This window comes from Pan troglodytes, chromosome 9 (assembly GCF_028858775.2).
Source record: "Pan troglodytes isolate AG18354 chromosome 9, NHGRI_mPanTro3-v2.0_pri, whole genome shotgun sequence".
NCBI classification, from domain to species: domain Eukaryota; kingdom Metazoa; phylum Chordata; class Mammalia; order Primates; family Hominidae; genus Pan; species Pan troglodytes.
Genome location: NC_072407.2, coordinates 105314657 through 105336201, shown reverse-complemented (window position 1 = coordinate 105336201; position 21545 = coordinate 105314657). Strand labels below are relative to the sequence as shown.

At 34.5% G+C, this 21545-nt stretch overlaps 1 protein-coding gene across 4 annotated transcripts in view; it reads right to left on the bottom strand.

The window, feature by feature from the left end:
* The window catches only part of DYNC2H1 (dynein cytoplasmic 2 heavy chain 1), a 374133-nt gene that overhangs the window by 194255 nt on the left and 158333 nt on the right, over positions 1–21545 (bottom strand). For 3 of the 4 annotated variants that reach the window (XM_063784470.1, XM_063784471.1, XM_063784472.1), the window contains 5 exons: positions 8075–8140; positions 6254–6304; positions 5402–5479; positions 2082–2213; positions 862–934 (listed from right to left, as the gene is read on the bottom strand). In XM_063784470.1, coding sequence (XP_063640540.1) covers positions 862–934; positions 2082–2213; positions 5402–5479; positions 6254–6304; positions 8075–8140 — 400 coding nt within the window. The remainder of the gene's footprint in view (positions 1–861; positions 935–2081; positions 2214–5401; positions 5480–6253; positions 6305–8074; positions 8141–21545) is intronic. The other variant, XM_063784473.1, reaches the window with a different exon arrangement.

Below are 21545 nucleotides of genomic sequence, written 5' to 3'. Positions count from 1 at the left end.
ATCAATATTGTTTCAGAGTCAAACCATAAACTAAATTCCTTCCCAAGGTTAGTTCTGCCTGTGCCCAAGAATGAACAAGGATAGCTTATAGGTTAGAAGCAAGATGGAGTCAGTTTGGCCTGAGCTCTTTCACTGTCATAATTTCCTCAGTTTTAATTTTTGCAAAGGTGGTTTCGATTCGACTCTGAAACAAAATTCATAACAGCCCTTTTTCAAAAAGACCCCCTTCTTGCCTGGGGGCTAGTCTGCCTTTGCAGACTAACAAATTAGCTACAAAATCAGAAATTATGGTTTAGGGGTAATGCAGCCTGTGGCTGCAAGAGTCTGAACGTCTCCAAATGGCTCCTGGGGATAACACCACTACTGTAAAACCTAACCATTTCTGTGATCCCACCTAGAAACAGAAGACAGCAAGAAAACCTCGCTTGAAAACCCCTATGATTCCATCTCCAACCTGACCAATCAGCACTTCCCACTTCCCAAGCCCCTACCCACCAAATCATCTTTAAATAGTAACCCCCAATGCTCAGGGAGACTGATTTGAGTAATAATAAAACTCCGGTCTCCCGCACAGCCGGCTCTGTGTGAATTACTCTTTCTCCATGGCAATTCTCCTGTCTTGCTAAATCAGCTCTGTCTAGGCAGCAGGCAAGGTGAACCTGTTGGGCAGTTACAGAATGAGCCACCATGCCCAGCCGAGAATTATTTTTCTAAAACAGGTAGAGATTGGAAGATAAATAAACAGAATGAATAAAAGAGACATTATAACATTTCTAAACTCAGGCTAACATAAAATGAAAGGTAAATTAAAAACAAATAATTCAGGTCAGTGGTCTAGTTCTTGAAAAGCATCACACTTACCCAGAGTTTTACATGCAAAAAGAGCCATGGCGCTTTGCAATCTGTCCGGTCTTAGCGCCTGTACTACAAGAATCTTAAAATAAAATGCAGAATATTTTTAAAGAATAAAGTTGCTGCAACTACTTTAACTAAACAATAATTAATGTTAACTAATTAAACAAATGTTTACTAAATATGGGAACACTTATCATTGTTCCATATTATTTACTGTGCTTTAAACTGTCACAATAGGTATATAGCAAGTATATATCAAAAATATTACTGAAATCCATTTACTTCCTCAAGCCTATCATCAAAAGTAAACATAGGGTTAGAAACATCTTCTGGATCTAATAAAAGGCTAAATGGCAGGTGAAAATCATGGTATGTAGATGAGGCATTTCTGTTGACAGCAAACAGAGGCCCAGAAACCAGAAATCCTCCCTAAAATTTTCAAATCACTATTCTTACCTTTAAAAAAAAAATAGAAATAGCATCTTGCCCTGTCACCCAGGCTGGAGTGCAGTGGTGCAATCACATCTCACTGCTGCCTCGAATCCTGAGCTCATGTGATCCTTCCACCTCAGCTTCCCAAGTAGCTGGGACTACTGATTCATGCATATTTATGATATTCCTAGATGTTTAAGTTTTCAAATCAATTTTTTCTTAGTCATTTTCCTTTTTGTTTAAGCACTTTTGGGGAAATAGAATTCACTGTATATGGAGACACAAAGTGGTTAGATCCGGAGAAGAGATAAATGGAAAGGTCATTTTCTGGAGCATCAACTTCTGAAGAGCTCTCCCACTCTAAGCTTTTTGACTAGCAAAAAAGTTTGAGCGGAACCTGCCAGTAGGTTTCAACATTCTATTTTAAAATAGAACGAGAAAAACCCCTGTTACTCACTATTAGGTCTTTTCCTTAAAAATAACTCTGGGAAATGATTGTAAAACTTGTACAATTTGTACCTTAGTTTCTTTCTGAAATACATTTTTCCTATTACAAAGTCCACCTCGGGTCTGAGACAAAAGGAATAAAAAAAGCCACAGTGAGAGAGAAACCAGACCCAGAAACTTTGGCGTGATTTAATTGTCAATAAGGTGGCAAAAGCATCAAGCCCTTCCCCAAATACGCCATTAAAGGTAAAGTAACACTCTAAAAGCAAAGCTTTCCTTTAAATGGCTTCTGAATAATAAGAGAAACATTAAACACTTTTTTGCATTTAGATAACACTAAATTTTACCTGCTGAAATAAGGAAACTTTCTTTGCAAGGATAGATGGAAACTCTTGCTCACACATTGAATTATTATAATAAGTACGCCACAGAGCTGCATCTTCAAAGCAGAGGGTCTGATAAAGACTGGGGAGAGCAATCTAAAAAATAAAAATGGCCATATACAGTGAGCTATAAGCAAATATAAGCACATATATTTATTTTTAAAAAAACTAAAAGTGAGAACCAATTATTGGTTGATGTTTATTACTCTTCTACTTTGTGTTGCCTTGTCTAATTATTTCTAGGTTGGCAACTCTATGGTAAACTCACCTAATATTAAAGCCAGAATTAAAATACACTCCCAAAGTAGTACTAAATCAGTACTCATGAGTTAATCTTTTCTCTATGTAAAACCATTTGTACCTAGCTATCTCCACCTTGTGAAGGAAACAAATGCTGTCATTAAGATCAAGTGCAAATTTTAAGGATTGTCAAGTTAAGTATGTCAAATTTCATATTAATATTAACAAAGACTCTCTTTGTCAAAACTTTGGTCAGGCTCCTCTGAGCTCTCTTTGACTAGGCCTCAATCAGGGGCTTTGTGTCCTGCCTTGTAAGTATCCTATTTTAATAAGAATTTTGCTAAGTAACTTTAGCAAGAATCCCTACCTTGAATATCCAATGAAATTCCTCCTCTCAGCCGGGCACAGTGGCTCACGCCTGTAATCCCAGCACTGTGGGAGGCTGAGGCGGGCAGATCACCTGAGGTCAGGAGTTTGACACCAGCCTGGCCAACATGGTGAAACCCTATCTCTACTAAAAATACAAAAAAAATTAGTCAGGCTGGTGGTGGGCGCCTGTAATCACAGCTACTTGGGAGGCTGAGGCAGGAGAATCACTTGAACTCGGGAGGCAGAAGTTGCAGTGAGCCGAGATCACACCACTGCACTCCAGCCTGGGTAACAGAGCGAGACTCTGTCTCGAAAAAAAAAAAAAAAGAAAAAAGAAAAAAAGAAAAATTCCTCCTCTCCCACCCTTGTTATCTGTTGGTGTCTGATCATCTTGATCTGCCTTCACCAGCTAAATCAGTTTAGCCAGAATCCCCACTTGCCACTGACATTTCCACTTAATAGTTTTCTATTCACTGACCCCCAGCACTAATCCTTACCCTGCTTCTTGGGTACAAATTCCCACTTGTCCATGCTATATTCAGAATTGAGCCCAGTACTATACTGACATCTCTTTTCCCCTATGGCAATAAAACTTATCTTCAGTTTTAAATTCTGTCAAGCTCTGTTTTTCTAAAACAGTATCAAATCCAAAAACAAAGAATGTTTTTCTAAACCCTATTTGTTTATGCGTCTATTTGTAAATGCCTCTATTTGTCTCTAAATGTTCTAACCCTCTTTGCTACCTCACAAATTTCTATTCCACGTTCAATATTCACTTTAAACAATATCATCTTTCAGAGGCTTTCCCAAACACATTAATCCCTCTACCTCAAACAGTGTTCTCTTTTCCCAAATTTTTCAAGAGTGGGGTGTAAGATCAGAAATGTAAATCTGTAAAGGTGAAGAATTTTCATTGAAAACAAATGAGAAATTTAGAAGATCTATATCTTCAGTATAGAACTTCATATAATATGAACATAAATCAAGTATATAAAAATGCATTATCCAAACATCTATATTCATATAAAAATAATCCATTATATTGCTCAAATTTCATTATGTAACTTAAATAGCAGAAAATAAATTACATTTCAATTTAATTACTTTTTAATAAATGATCTAAGCCTATTAAAGTAATGCTTGATGGTGGTCTGTTAACTTAATTGACATTTAGTATACAAGGCCCCATCATTGCTAATGTAGGTGTGCTACACATTATATTATCATCATGTATTTGGCTACCTTGTATACTGTCAACCATTATGACAAGGTAATTATTTGATATGCTCTCTACAATGTAAGTTTGTTCATGGCAGAGTCTCTTAATATTACAAAACATACACCTGTCATTCCACTGGTATAAACAAAAAACCAGAGCTTGTCAGTAGTTAAAGCATTAAAAACAGATTTTTTTCAGGACTATTACAATAGAGGAAGCAATAGGCGAAAAGAAACTTCAGTACAGAGCAGGGCTCACTTTTGAATATAGCATGGGCAAGTGGAAATTTATAGCCAAGGAGAAAAGTGAGGTCAGTGGATGGAAATTACTAAGAGGAAATATCAGGGGTACGGGGATTTCTGGCTAAACCAACCTAATGGGATTCTTCCTGAAGACAGGCCAAAGTCATCAGAATCACCTGGGGAATGGTGGGGAATGAGGAATCTGATTAGATATCAAGGGTAATCAGATATGGAAGATTAAGAAATTCTCACTAAACCAACTTTGCAGGGTTCCTGTTAAAAGCAGCTTTTACAAGGAAGTGCACAGGTGGGCCTAGAAGAAGGTTCAAGAGCCTGACTAAAGTTTGATCAAGTAAAGACTGTCACTAGCATTATGCCAACTGGTAGTAAGCACCAAATAAATGATTAATGAAAAAAAAATGGAGGATATATAGCAGAATTCCCCCCCCCCTTTTTTTCATTTCTTTTACTCAACCAATGTTTATGAAGTGAAGGCAGTAAACAGTAGTGGTGAAGAGCCCAGACTGTGCAACAAGAAACAGTTTTAAATCCTGGCTCTACTTCCTAAGTGACCATAAACAAGTTACTATATCTCTATGTGCCTTAATTTCCTCATCTGTGACACAAGGAAAATTACAATAGCTACCTCATGATGTTATTGAAAATATTTAGTGAGATAATACATTTTAAAATTCTGTATAATGCCTTGAACATAGTAAGCCATCAGTAAATGCTAGCTATTCTTACCGTTTTTATCAGGTGCTGTTATAATGATACAACAGTTGTGAAGAAAAGCAGGGGAAGGAACGGAAGGATGGAAACATATATGCATAGGCTTGTCTTTCATTCCCCACAAAAACAACATTTTAGCCTGAGTAGTTGAAGAACACAGAATTGTTGAGAGTTAAGCTTCTAAACTGCTTTTTCTTCCCCCATGTCACCATTCTCATAGCCTAACTTACCATGGTGGCTGGGGTGGGAAGGGAGAGAAAGAAAATACTGTATTTGGAAGGCATGCTATTTCATAAATGAAAGGTTTAATAATTACTGGTTAAAGGACTAATCACAATAATTCTTTGGTAACTTTTTACTGGGGGAACTTACATCCTATTAAAAATGTTAACACTGATTACGAATAAGGAGCACAAAGTATCAACAGAAACAATGCAAATACAGAAGAAATTAAAACATGTCTCATAGTAGAAAAGGAATACCTTTAATGTTGCCACGGCCCAGCTTCGTTCCTGATCTATCCAAGACGGAAGCTGATCACGTATTTTTTGTTGAGAGTCCTTTAATAAAAGCAATTATTTTCCTTAGTATACTTGGTAAAATTCAGAGTTTAAAAAATAGCAATTGATTAGCTATTTTATTATTTTGAAAAAAAATTCATTCTATGCATTATTTCTTTATATTTTTATGTATTTTACAAGTCACCATGGTAAAATTCTATGTAATATAAGGGACTGAGAACCATTTAGGAAAATGTTGCAATCATTTTTTCATTGTGCTTAATCTTTCATGAAACTTCAGAAAAACTCAAATGTCATGAGGAACTGTCATAAAAGTTACATTTTTAAAAATTATATCTTACATTTCAGACATGATCTAGGTTCCGTGTTATATTTTGGGTGTACTGCTGGAAGACTATTATTCATTATTCAAATAGGAAATTACTAGAAAAAAAGCTAAATTTGAATGAAGTTATTAAAAGTTCTAAAATGTAATTTTTAAACTCCAAGTATATAAGAAAAATTTTCAAGTTATAAGATTTGATTTTCTTAAAGATTATAAAATTATCCTTGGAATAAAATACATATACTGAGAAAAAGAAACTGCATTAATTCATTAGTATGACATATTATTCTCAGAATATACGTCTTCAAAGTAAACAAATATACTTGTCTATTTTATAGGAAATACTTAAGAGGCCAGAATATATTCTTCTAATCAAACTATAACTTCAACAATAATTTAGAACACCTCTGAAGCAAATTATACCTCATGAACAAAAAGCCAGAAATATTTTCTTTAAGAGCAAAATAGATTTCGTTATTTTAACTTACAGCTTTCCGTAACATGTCTCCAACAACCACACCTGTAAACGTATCCCATTCCTATTGAATAAAAATATAGGAACACAAAAATATAAAATGATAACCAGTCAACAAAATTGTCTAACTTTCCTTATAAGATTGCTTAAAGTGCATTTTTCTAAGCAGATACTCATTTCCATCTTACCACTTCTTCTAGTATGTTAACATTATCAAGAATGAATTAATGCGACAACATAAAATATTAATATGAAATCTACTAAGAATAATTTTATTAAAACAAAACAACTCCATTATATATATGAGACTCAATGTCTAAAAATTTAAATGTCATGTTCACTTAACATTTGTCACTACCTGTTAATTGTTTTTCCACAGGCTATTTGTTGCTAATAAGTAAGAAGTAAGGTGCACCCAAAAATTTAAAAATGGTATCTGGTAGGAAATATTGAGAAAAGTAATTCCATTAACGCATTTTTTTCTCACTGATTGGGAGAAGATGCCATTAATCTTTTTTTTTTTTTTTTGCCATAGAATTAAGATTAATCAAGTGTTGCAGAATCCAGTGCCAAGAAAATCTACACCTTCCCCATGGCATCCCCAAGTTAGACAACAACAGGTACTATTTGTGTGACTACTGTCACACACGGGCCAGTAAATAAGCAAAATATATGAAAATTTGAGAGCAACGTGGAAAAACTACCAAAGCAACATATTTTCTGGCTTCGCTCACCCTGGCCACACACTCTTCCTATTACAATTATGCAGCCACAAATAAGTAAAATATGAATGATTACTACTACATTATGTGAGTCAGAGAAAAGTGTTCTCCTTTCCCAATGACAATTTGTTTATACTTTAGGAGAGAAAAATAAGGAATATATATATTTCATGGAACATACTGATCATAGTGGAAAACATTAGATAAGAGGAAGAAAAGACATCAAAGTTAACAGCAGGAATAAACTGGACCAAATTAATAAATTCAGCAGAAACTATCCAAGTTAGTCAGTGCATGTGGAGTCAGAGAAAAACAAAGGGAGAACATATGGAGAACTGTGAATGGTCTGCATTATTTTAACTATTATATTCAAATGAAAGGAACCAGAAAATAGTTAAAATTTGACTAAGTAGAGTAAAGTAAGTCAAAGTTGCACTGTCCATATACCATCCCTTGACACCCTGGCTACTGGAATCTCACTTTATGATAACAGCACCATAATGAGAAAAATTACTTGCAAATAACTTTTTTTTTTAATTGTAAGCAGACAAGAAATGGTCTCGTTAGCTCCAGCTCAAGAGAGGTCCTTTTAAAGTTTGAGAAGGGGTTACATGGCAGACTAGAAATGAGATCATAAACAAGCAAGACAAATTATACATAAAAAGATTAACATAAACCTGTAGGTTCAGGAAAACTTCTGAGAACTGCCCATCCTCATGCCTCACCTGCTGCCTCTTGACAGTTCAGTGGAAGCAATAAATAATGTAGTTTTGTACCAATATTGTCTCGCTTTTTCTATTTATGAGCTCTACTACCTAGGCCAGGAAAATAAGAAGGCTGACTCTTCTGTTGCCCTAAGTAAGTGAACTTGGGTTCAGAAAAATGTAGGCAGCTTGTTAGATTTCTTTCCCTGCCTTACCATCACTCTGGAATGTTAGGCTCATCCACAGGGAAGTAGAACTAGAAATCACCATTTTATACTACATTTCTAACTTAGTAAAATATTAATAGGTTGATATATAATTTCTAGCCTAAATAACTTCTAAACATAAATCCACCCATTAACAAATTTCTATGTTACTATAAAATTTCTCTCCTTTAATTTGACTTACATTTTCTTGAAAAAGTTCAGGATGCATGCCTCGAACAAAATGCAAAGCGAACATCAACTGATCAGCCTGCAAAGAATAACAGATATTATCTTGCCTTTTAAAAATTTGTGCCTTTGGAAAAGCATAGTCGTTAAAATCTGGCACACAAAAATCTCTATTCTGTCTTCCTATGACCTACTTTTATCAATGTAAGAAATTACTATTCAGATTGCTTTCTACATCTTAGAAACACTTCAAGTCAGGGGTGGGGTCAGAGTAAGTGATCAAATTTTTGGAGAAAGCACTAACAATTATGCAGTGGGCCCATGTCATTAAAAAACAAAACAAAACTAACTTAGCCAGGTGAAACATTAATACAATTGTGAAATTTGATTAGTCATTATCCACCAAATCCATTCCATGCATTAGCAATCTTCAGTTTGTCACTGTGTAGGTTTAAACATATGGGTGACTATATGTAATTATGACAACTATTTTCTCCTTACTAGATAGATTAATTTCCTAAATCAAACAGGAAACTGTAGTGAACTCTTCATTTTCCACACAAGAAGAAAAGTTATACCAAATAAGCCCAAACAACAAATAATTCCTTCAATGTGTTATCACTTAGAAAGTTAAAACATGAGTAACTAATTGAGGTTAGATAACACAGAAAAAATTATCAGATAACCCAATATTTCACAGGTAAAATAAAAGCAGAACCAAAAACAGGCTGTCAATAAATAGGTATCAAAAAGACACCAAATCACATAGAATGAGAGTTATCAAAGGAGAAGGTCGTATCTACTTTATCAGAAAACTAGAACACAGATTATGCTCAGAAATTTCTCAGTAAAGGAAGGAGGGAAAAAAAGAAGGGAAGATAGGAAAATAAGGTAGAAATTAAGATTCAGACTTTCAGGAGCAATCTAAAAGACAAAGTAAAAAGAAAGAAGGAAGAAACAAAGTCGAAGAATGTAGGAAGTGAATTCAATAATACGCTGCATACATTCTACTGCCGGTAGTCTTAGGAGGATCATACTCTTTGACTTCAACTCTTTGAAATTAAATAATATATTTACAAAGAACTGAAAACTAATTATTTTCCATAAGTAAGAATTGGTCCAATTTTTAAGAACATATTAAATTAAATAAGAGCCACAAGTTTATATATGGCATACAAAATTGAGTAAATAAAATTATGTCTTTATTAAAATATAATAAAACATCTTTCTGGTAAAACAATACTGTGTCAGACATATAGTATGGAAATGGATAAGATATAATTGTAACATGATGTATCAAAAACACCACTCTTAAATACAGGGTACCTATGCAAAATAAGATTTGATGTTTTCATCTTTTAAATGTTGTGGAAATAAACGAACTTGTTTCCATTTATGGGAAGAATGTTTTTAATCCACACAGTATACTAACTCTACTCTCCATGAGACTGGGTAGGCCTTGTTCTCCACTGCAACCCTATTGCCTACAATAGGCAGGTGGATAACAAGTATTTCTTATAAGAACAGTCTCATTACATGGGCATTAAGAACCCACACAGGGCCGGGCATGGTGGCTCATGCCTGTAATCCCAGCAATTTGGGAGGCCAAGGCAGGCGGATCACCTGAGGTCAGGGGTTCAGATCAGCCTGGCCAACATGGTGAAAATCTGTCTCTACTAAAAATACAAAAATTAGCTGGGTGTGATGGCATGCGTCTATAGTTCCAGCTACTCAGGAGGCCGAGGCAGGAGAATCACTTCAACTCTGGAGGCGGAGGTTGCAGTGAGCCAAGATCTCCCCATTGCATACTCCAGCCTTGGCAGCAAGAGTGAAACCCCGTGTCAAAAAGAAGAAAAAAAGAACCCACACAGGTCCAGAATCAAGAAACTGGATACAAATTCCATCCCTCCTATTTTACTAGCCAGGTGACCTTAGCCAGAAACAAATTACATCATCTCTCTTGACCTCAGTTTCCTTCTCTGTAACAGGGGACAATAATATTAAATACTATCTACCTCACTGCATTATTTTAATAATTAGATTAGATAATGTATCTGAAGCACTTAGCCTGGTACCTAGCACACTCTAAAAGCCCAATAAACATTAGTTATTATCATTTTATTAGTACTAATAATGAATAAAACAGATCCTACATTTTATTTAATCATTATTAATCTTTTTGTCTATGGAACACAATTACCAACTTGCAGGAAATTAAGATAGAAAATCCGCAATTGGTGACTCAGTTCTAGCAAAATGGAAGATGAAAGACTAATTTTCAAAACATTCCAGCTACAAATACCTAAAATCTTGGATAAAAGGTCCTCAAGCATCAGAAAAAGAGAGGGAATTGAAAACCAGAGTGGCATTAAAACCAGCTATGGCTGCCTTACAGGAAAACAGTCGTGGTAACCTAGGGCACAACCTACCAGAGCCAACATAAGGAGAAATATTAACAATGAGATTTCTTTCTTTCTAAAACTTGGGCCCTTAAAGAATTACATTATCAGCAAAAATATGAACCAGAAAAAAGTGCCCATGCTCACAAGAAGCAACAAATATATCTGGAATCTGGGGAAAAGAAAAGCGTCCTCTGAAAAAATTAAACATCATACTTGTGCCGAGCACAGACTTAAGGCATAAATTTTAACAGTGGACTGACAGGGAGTCCCTAAACAACAGAACTAATCATGATGTCACTAGGTTACCTGGTAAGAGTCGAGGCAAGCTTGCTTTAGAGAACTACTCCCCTAACCCTGATCTCAAAGAACTCCAAAAGATAAAGTATCACTGAAGATGAGTTCACGGTCCAAAATTATCAGCAGGAGAAAACAATCCACTATAAGCAAGGGTCATTAGACACATCAGAAAAGAAGACTAAAATGTTAAGAATTTCAGATAATAGAACAATCTGAAAGAGACTCTAATACAAGTATCATTAAATACTCAAGAATGTAAGAAGGGACTAAACATCCCAGAAGTATACAGCGCTTCTGAAAAAGGCAGATGAAGGAGGGGGAGAGAACTTTATAATTGTTTAAATTAGACCCAGATGAAGAAAAATTTGTAAAATATAAGAAAAATGAAAGAAAAACCGAAGGAAATTACCCACATTAAAATAAAATTGGAGCTAAATTTTTAAAAAATTGAATACAAAAAGCCATACATGTTAAAATTTGAACACACACTTTGTATAACTATATGAGCACAAATAAATTTGTGAAGAATAAAACCAAATTTTTAACACCTGTTATATAAGGTCTAAAAGGGGGTAACAAGTTGGGGAGAGACTGAAAAGGAGACTTTTTTTTCTTTATTTATATGTATACATTATTTGGCTATTACAAAGAGCATGAATAATTTGTAATTTAAAAAATTAAGTGGCATACGATAAAATAAGAATTGTAAGTCCAAGTACTTTATAAAATACCTGGTATAAATAAGGTTCAGAGATTTAAAACTCGAATAGATTGCTGTTGAGAATGAAATTGACGCTGTCTTTTTTGGAGGGCATTTTATGTGTTCCTTAACATTCTACATGTCCTTATATAAAGAAATTTCACTTCTAGAAATTTAAGCAAAGGGATCACGTATGTGCTCCTAATAAGAAATAAGGAGAGTCATTGAAAGATTGTTTATAACAGAGGGAAAACTTAAATAACAATATCCAAAAGTCTATCATAAATAATAATCAAAACAAAATATATATAGCATAATCCATTTTGTAGAAGGAGAAGGAAGATGTTTATAAAAACATATATATATGGATAAACATCTGCAAAAACACATTAAAATAGATAGCAAAATTTTAATCAGTGATTTAATTTTAAGATTATAGTTCCTTTTTGTTTTCTTTATTCTTATGTGTATTTTGCAAATTTTCTAAAAATAAGCTTGTATCATTTGCGTTTTTTAAAAAACCCAGTAAATGTTTATTAACAAAAAGAAGCCATCTATTAAGCACAAACCTTCCTACCAAGTTTTAGCAGATAATTTATATAGCTTTTCCCATATTTTAATACTTTACATCTAGTATTATATGTACGTGTAATTATAAACCTACAGGTTGGGATAAATATGAGATTAAGTCACAATTTATACAAAACATACATACAATGAAAAGACCTTCCTGTAAATACTACAAGCAAGTTATTTCCTTGCCTACAAGAAAATCACACCTACATACGTAAAATTTCTTTTATAAAAGTATATATTGGGGATGTGCGTGTGTGTGTGTGTAGTACTCAATAACTATTTCTTGATTAAGTGAATTAACAAAAACAAACGTGACCATGTAAAAAAAAGTTCCACATCATATGTCATCAGAAAAAGGCAAATTAAAATAAGTCACTACTATACACCTATGAGAAAGGTCAAAATCCAAAACACTGACAGCACCAAATAATGGTAAGGATGTTGAGAAACAGAAACCCTCATTAATTGCTGGCAGGAATGCAAAAGGGTACAGCCACCTTGGAAGGCAGGTTAGCGGTTTCTTACAAAACAAAACATATTCTTACCATATGATCCAGAAATTGCCTTCCTTGGTATTTACCTAAATGTGTTGAAATGTTATGTCTACACAAAAACCTGCATATGGATGTTTACAGCTGCTTTATTCATAATTGTCAAAACTTGGAAGCAACCAAGATTTCCTTCAGTAGATGCCAAATGGATAAACTGTGGTCCTCCAGATAAAGGAATTTTAATCAACATTAAAAAGAAATGAGATATTACGCCATGAAAAAAACATGAAAGAACCTTAAACGTACAATAGTAAGTGAAAGAAGACAATCTAAAAAGGCTACATACTGACATACTGTATGATTCCAATTATATGACAAATATAATTAGAATATAATTCGGAACAGGCAAAACTATAGGCAGTAAAAGGATCAGCGTTTGCCAGGGGTTAAGTGAGCAGGAATGATAAGGCAGAGAATATTTTAAGAGCAGTGAAACTACTCTGTAAGATACTAGAATGGTGAACACATGTCATTTAAATTTCTCAAAATCCATATAAGGTACAATACCAAGAGTGAACTTTAATGTAAACTATGAACTTCAGGTGATTAGGATGTGTCAATGTAGGCTGAACAGTTTTAACAAGTGTACCACTCTGGTGCAGGATTTTGATAGTGAAAGAGGCTGTACAGTAAGTGGAGGCAAGGAATGTATGGGAAATCTCTATACTTTCTGCTTAATTTTGCCATGAACCTACAACTGCTCTAAAAAATAAACCCTACTTTAAAAAAATGCATTCACAACTATAACATAGCCAATGAATATTACATAGATAAATTTTATTTTATTTATTTATTTATTTTTGAGACAGAGTCTCTCACTGTCGCCCAGGCTGGAGTGCAGTGGCGCAATCTCAGCTCACTGCAACCTCCACCTCCCAGGTTCAAGTGATTCTCCCGCCTCAGCCTCCCCAGTAGTTGGGATTATAGGTGCCCGCCACCACACCTGGCTAATTTTTGTATTTTTAGTAGAGACAGGGTTTCGCCATGTTGACCAGGTTGGTCTCCAACTCCTGACCTCAGGTCTTCCACCCGCCTCAGCCTCCCAAAGTGTTGGGATTACAGGCATGAGCCACCACGCCCAGCCTACATAAATAAATTTTAAAACCCTCAAAACATAACAGATCTAAGCAATTGGCCATTGTTCAAGTGTGGCTGAAAAACCCCCAAAAACAGTTACAACCAACTAATATGTATATGAAACAACTACCGTGAGAATTAAAATACTATAAAAAGCAAGGTGTGTCTTTTGGGGAGATGTGTAGCGTAGTATTCTTAGGTATTAGGTTAAAATTCAGATTTGTAGTTAAATAATGATGAGCTGGAGAAGCTACTAAGATGAATATTTTATAAATTAATGAATCTTTAAAATGATTATAATAACATATAGTTTAAGGTAAAGAAATATATAATTATCGATAAAGATAAATAAGACAATAAATGTATTAATTCAAAAACTTTATCATTTAATGATATTGTTCAATACTTATAATTTAATGATATAGCAAATTCTTTTCATTTGTTTTGATGTTTGTTTTTACAGACACGGTCTCACTCTGTTGCCCAGGCTGGACTGCAGTAGTGTGATCATAGCTTACTACAGCCTCAAACTCCTGGACTCAAGTGATCCTTCCACCTTGACCATGCAAAGTGCTGAGATTACATGTATGAGTCACCATGCCTGGCCTAGTTAATTCTTTATGACAGATATATATATATCTGTGACACACACAGATATATATATATGTGCGTATATATATGTACACACACACACACACACACAAACAAATGTACAGTACTACTATATTTATTTTAGCCATTTCTTCACTTGTACTGAGGAAGAACAATGTAGTCTCTAGGTTCAAGGAACAGAAGCAAAGCCCCTGTCAGTCTATGATCCTCAGATTATCCACTGGAGTCAGTAAACTAATTGCTAATTATTGCTGAGCCCAAAACTCCAAAATGTTGTCAAAAAATAGGCACATAATATGTGGACAATAAGTGGGTAATGGTGGTTACCCTTCTCCTGTTACCTGGTTACAGAACAGGACCTTAAGAATGAGCATGTAATTACGGTGTTGCTCAATCACATTGCAGCACTCCATAGACATTGATACAAGGGTTTCCATGTGACCTAAGACAGGCCAACCAGGATCTTCTTCCTTAATTTTCTAAGCTGGAAATGGCAAAGAAAGCTCTTTTGGCCCTATATCTGGTTGCCTACCTGTACCAATAAATCCCTTCAGCCATAAGTATTTAACAATAACATTATAAAGCAGAACAATAATGATTCAAGAATAAAACTAAAAACACAATTTACAGAAAAAGAGAAAAAGAACATGAGCACAAGTGCATGGTTGCATTATTTCCAGTTAAACTGAATTAAAATTAAGAATAAAAAAATTAAGGGGCTGGGTGCCATGGCTTACGCCTGTAATCCCAACATCCTGGGAGGGAGAGGCGGGCAGATGACTTGAGCTCACAAGTTCGAGACCAGCCTGGGAAAAATGGTGAAATCCCATCTCTACAAAAAGTACAAAAAGTAGCCGCCCATGGTGGTGTGTGCCTGTAGTCCCAGTATTTGGGAGGCTGAGGTGGGAGGATGGCTTTAGCTCAGGAGGCAGAGTTTGCAGTGAGCCGAGATCGCACTACTGCACTCCAGCCTGGGCAATAGAGCAAGACTCTATCAAAAAAAGAAAGAAGAAAAGAAAAGAGAAGAGAAGAGAAGAGAAGGGAAAAGAAAAGAAAAGGGGAGGGGAGGGAAGGGAAGGGAGAAAAAAATGAATAAATTAAGGCTTTCTGAATAGTTATTTTTTTAAAAAAACTGTCAAAATCCAAAATTGAGCAAATATTTTGGTATCTTTAAAATCCTTCATCTATTTTTGCTTTATCAGATCAAGAAATTTGGTCACTTTAATTCAATGACAATTTATTTCAATATGCTTGAGTTTTGTTTAAAATATTTTAATATCAACGGGATATATAACAAGCAAAATCTCAAGTGAATAACTCTCTAAATGAATAACTACTTAATGAAGAAAAATTAATAAATGACAGTAGGCCATTAGATGGTTTAAGTCAACCAAAATCCCATACATTAAATCCCATACACTCTAGTAAATAAATTATAATTAGAGTGAAACTACTAGATCAGGATTAACATGACATTAGGATATCTTAAAGTGAATCTTATAGTTGAGATCAAGTCTACATTTCCAGGCATAGTGGTTTGTTTCAACTGCATCTTATCAGCAAGACATCTTCAGCATCAAGCAGGATGCACTAGAATTTCTTATTTATTTATTTCTTTAATTATACTTTAAGTTCTAGGGTATATGTGCACAACGTGCAGGTTTGCTACATATGTATACATGTACCATGTTGGTATGCTGCACCCATTAACTCGTCATTTACATTAGATATATCTCCTGATGCTATCCCTCCCACATCCCCTCACCCCACGACAGGCCCTGGTGTGTGATGTTCCCCTTCTTGTGTCCAAGTGTTCTCATTGTTCAATTCCCACCTATGAGTGAGAACATGCAGTGTTTGGTTTTTTGTCCCTACAATAGTTTGCCCAGAATGATGGTTTCCAGCTTGATCCATGTCCCTACAAAGGACATGAACTCATCATTTTTTATAGCTGCATAGTATTCCATAGTGTATATGTGCCACATTTTCTTAATCCAGTCTATCATTGATGGACATTTGGGTTGGTTCCAAGTCTTTGCTATTGTGAGTAGTGCCGCAATTAACATATGTGTGCATGTGTCTTTACAGCAGCATGATTTATAGTCCTTTGCGTATATACCCAGTAATGGGATGGCTGGGTCAAATGGTATTTCTAGTTCTAGATCCCTGAGGAATCGCCACACTTACTTCCACCATGGTTGAACTAGTTTACAGTCCCACCAACAGTGTAAAACTATTCCTATTTCTCCACATCCTCTCCAGCACCTGTTGTTTCCTGACTTTTTAATGATCGCCATTCTAACTGGTGTGAGATGGTATCTCATTGTGGTTTTGATTTGCATTTCTCTGATGGCCAGTGATGATGAGCATTTTTTCATGTGTCTGTTGGCTGCATAAATGTCTTCTTTTATCCTCTAGATCTAAGTTAAAGATTATTAGCTGTAAATCTTAGTTTATTCCTCTGTATAACAGAATTGTTGTAAACATTAAATGGCAGTATCTGTAAGGCACTTAACAAAAGGTGATCAGTAAAATAACTACCTGATATACAGTAAACTGATATACTATATAATAGTCATATCAAATTTACTTCCAAAACATTCCATAAACCCCATGATCCTCAAAGAGACTAAGGAAGCAGTAAAAAATCTAAGTAATTCATTCCTTTTACTTCTACTCTACTATATTTATTGCTTTCAAATATGTTCAATGAAAAGTATAAAAGAAATGTTACCTTGTGAAGAGAAGTCATGCTTTAAGCTCAAAGCAGTTTATATAACATTGAACTTGGGCACTCACATATTGCTTGAGACTAAATCACTCATTTTCATGAATAATTTTATGCACATTCAACTGTATTTTCAGAAAACTCAAAGGATTAGATACAATTCTAGGAGTTTCAAAGTTATTTAAGCAGAAGAAAATTATCTCACTTATTAAGATTCACTGTAGTAGCCACAAGTTATAAAATTTCTAAACATCCAACCACAGAACTTCCACTTTTTCATATAAGAAAAATTAATCTTAGTAGAAAAAATAGCAGAATCCAAATTAAATTATTTGCACATGAAATACAATCATGTGAGGTTAGTAATATTATACTTTAAAACATAATATATATCTGAATTTTACTCCATCAACAAACAAATTCATATGGAAATGGAGGCAAGGTGAGCGGCACATACGCTAACTTTCAAGAAGTTTGCATGAAAACAATTTCTCCTCATATTCCACCATTTTTCTAGGCCATTTCAAATCTAAGATATTAATTCCAAGAAGTAAGGGAAACAGTAAGAATATAGTATTCTAATTCCTGTGGATTCAGTTACCTACAGTCAACAGTGGTCTGAAAATATTAAATGGAAAACCCCAAAAACAAAGAACTCATAGATATTAAATTGCAAGCCATTCTGAGTAACATGATGAGATCATGTGCTGTCTGGCTCCATCCTGTCTGGGTCATCAATTGTCCCTTTGTCCAGTAGATCCATGCCATATATGCTACCTGTCCGTTAATCACTTAGTAGCCATCTCAGTTATCAGATCAACAGATCACAAGAAGGGTGAGTACAGTACAATAAGATAGTTCGAGAGAGAGAGAGAGAGAGAGGTACCACATCATATAATTTTCATTACTATATATTGTTACAATTGTTCTATTTTACAATTGTTACAATTGTTCTATTTCACTATTGTTACAATTGTTCTATTTTACTATTAGTTATTATTGTTAATCTCTTACTGTGCCTAATTTATAAATTAAACTTTATCACAGATATATATCTGTAGATATAGATATGTATAGGATAACACCAAAGCCTACATATATTGTTTTTTCCTATAGGGTTTGGTACTATCTACAGTCCTAGGCACCCATGCGGGGTGTCTTGGATTGTATCCCCCATAGATAAGAGATGACTACTGCACACGCTCCCAATCCTTCCTTCCAACCATTTTCTTTCTTTTATTATTATTATTATTTATTTATTTTTTTTGAGATGGAATCTTGCTCTGTCACCCAATCTGGAATGCAGTGGCGCAATCTCAGCTCACTGCAACCTCCACCTCCTGGGTTCAAGCAATTCTCGTGCCTCAGTCTCCAGAGTAGGTGGGATTACAGGCACACCCCACCATGCCCAGCTAATTTTTGTATTTTCAGTAGAGATGGGGTTTCACCATGTTGGTCAGACTGATCTCAAATCCTGACCTCAAGTGATCCGCCTGCCTTGACTCCCAAAGTGCTGGGATTACAGGTGTGAGCCACCGTGCCCAGCTCCAACCATTTTCTGTATACTCACCCTATATAGTTGAAAATGAATACTCCAACAACTTCCATTATTTTGTACCTATTCTAAATTATAAAGTAAATGAAGAAACAATACATAAAGGTACTTAGATATAAAAATTGTTTTATTATAATCATAAGTTTTAGGGAACAAAATATACAATTTATCCTATAATTGTCTGAAATAGGTAACTGAAATAAAAACTTTTGATCTCTTGAAGAAAAAACAATGGAATAGCTAATAATATAAACTGAAAGGGCTAGACAGCTTTCTTTATGTGTTTTAGTTTATTAACCGTCTAAATTTCCTGCTACAAAATAAGTCAATCATGTTTCTGTTCCAGGTCAACTTGCTTTCAGTTCAATGTGATGTGAATATTAATAATCCTAGTCTCTCTCTATTTCAAGAGTCTACTGTTGCCATACTGCTGTCACCAACACAAGAGCAAATTCAGCATGAGAGAAACCTAGCAGGTAGTTTAATGTTATGCTGACTGCTAAAAACCCTAAAAGCTTTCATTAAATATAAAATTGGTTCCATCCTAAGTAAGGTTATAGTGATAAATTTGAGAAATGTATCTCATTGCTATATGATTAATGTGCTTTCTGAATTTTTATTAATCACTGAAACTCTATGGAATGTTGAATTTAATATTACTCAAACAGAAATATGAATTTTCCAAAACAGATATTCCATCATCAATTAAAACATGTCTTAAAAATAGCTTTTTAAAAATGATTTTCACATGTTCACAATAGAAAAGTATTATTCAAAGTAAGCAATGAAAAATCCCAGTTGAGTACTAACTAAAATATTAATAAGCTTAAGCCTCTCAACATCTGTCCTAGTGAACAAAATGCTGCCTTTTGCCTAATATATGCATTTTTAAAAGTTAAAGTAACTTCAAAGAAATAATCTCACTGCAGTCACTATAGTCCACTAATATATCAAATCATTTTATCCTTTCCAAATTACATTATAAAATATGACACAGGGGTTCAAATTTCATCAGTGAATATACTGTATTACTAACGATAAAATGAGAATATATAAACTGAGATAAGACACATAGCTTAGAAACAAGCAACTAACTCCTAATAAGAAAAGCTACCAATATTTGAAATGAACAAGAAGGAAGTTTATATTCTCTTTTGCCATAAACAATTTTTAAGAATAATATTTATTTATAACATATCCACTTTCAAAAAAGATTTGGGGCAGCTTAAAATAACTGTAGCTCCATAACATTTTCATAAATCACAGCCCATTTCAGTGTAAAGGTCTTAGAAATAAAAATTTAAAAACCATTAAACACATTATTACAAGACTGACCAATAATGAAACTTCGTAGGCTTAATATATTGCCTAGAAAATAAAACAGATTAAAACTACATTTAAAAAAACTACTCATACAAATCTAACAACCTAGAAATATAAATTAAGTAAATCCAATGATTAAAAAATAGAAGATAATAATTACAGCAAAATAGACTTGTTCTATATAAAGCAAAAGCTTATTTAAAATATCAAGAAAACAGATGAATATGACAAGGTAAGGGAGGAAGGTAGAAATAAACAACTTTAAAAACAATAAGATAACATTTATAAACCAGAGCTTGGTAAAAATTTAAAGGACTGATAACATCCTGGGTTGATAAGGTGCAACAAAGGAGATAAAGATATACCTTTATTATGTGGATAGAGATATTAACTGGTAAAAAGCTTTTCAGAAAGCAATCTGCTAATATTCAATAAGATTTATAAAGCAATCCTTGGACCAGCAATTATACTTACAGAAATTTACTGAATAGAAATACTTATACTATACATAAAAATAAGTGTACCATATAGGATATTCACTATAGTCATGTATAAGAACAAAAAATGTATAAACAATGTAATATTCACTGAGAGTAGTAGATAAAGTAGTACATGGTCATATTATAAAATGCCACACAGTCACTAAAAATAATGAAGTTAACATGTTTATACTCATGGAAAGATCTTCAGGCCTTACTACAAAAAGAAGAGAGAAACTACGGAACAAAATATATAGCAAGAAAAATTTAAAAACTATATCTATATATTTGTACTTATGAATATAAAGAGATAGGAAATGGATGATAAGGAACAAATCAAACCTTGAACTGGTTTACTCTGATGAAGGAATAAGGGATGGAAATAGTTAAATGGATTTTTAAGGTTTCCTTTCTATATAGTTCCATTAAGCTTGAAACTCTAAAAATATTTTAAAGTTTTGTTTGTATAATGAAAAAGTTTTAAGTATTGCATGAGATAATACATTATACAATGTTAGACAAAACAGGATATCTGTAACTAATGAAACTATCACTATGAAGGTTATCTTCATAATTAGGATCATAACATTTTAGTAACAAAATGGCTTTGAGATCATTTGCTTATAATTTCTCATTTTACACAAGGTAAAATTGAGGCTTAAAAAGTGAGGTTTGGATTATAGTCAAGTGCAAAATCTTTACAAGGAAAATATACAGCGTGGAAGGCAAGATGACCTACTAGATGCAACCAGGTGGAACAGCTCCCACTGAGGGGCCAAGAAGATTGGCGGGCCCTAACAGATCTTCAGAGGGAAAGCACCAAGAGTGATACAGGGAAGACACAGAAGCTCGGTTGAAGGAGGAGAAAGCTGGGAACCCCACCCAGAGCTACTGTACACCTGGACTTGTTCCTGGCCCTCAGTGGCTCCAGGGACTGAGTTGAACTGGCAAGATGCAACCTTTTCTCGCCACAGGCCTCTGGAACTCAGGCAGGAAAAGACCCCTCGACCACCACAGACACTTGAGTTGGCAGGGAGAGGGGCTTAGAGAAGTGGTAGGGGCAGCAAGCCAGCTGATGTGGAGCCCAGGGGGTTTGGTACCGGAGTATGTGCAGCAGAGCTGGCCAGGGATGGCCATTCCCGGCTCAACTTGCTCCCATTGGAGACTTCAGCTCTAAGGGAACTGTT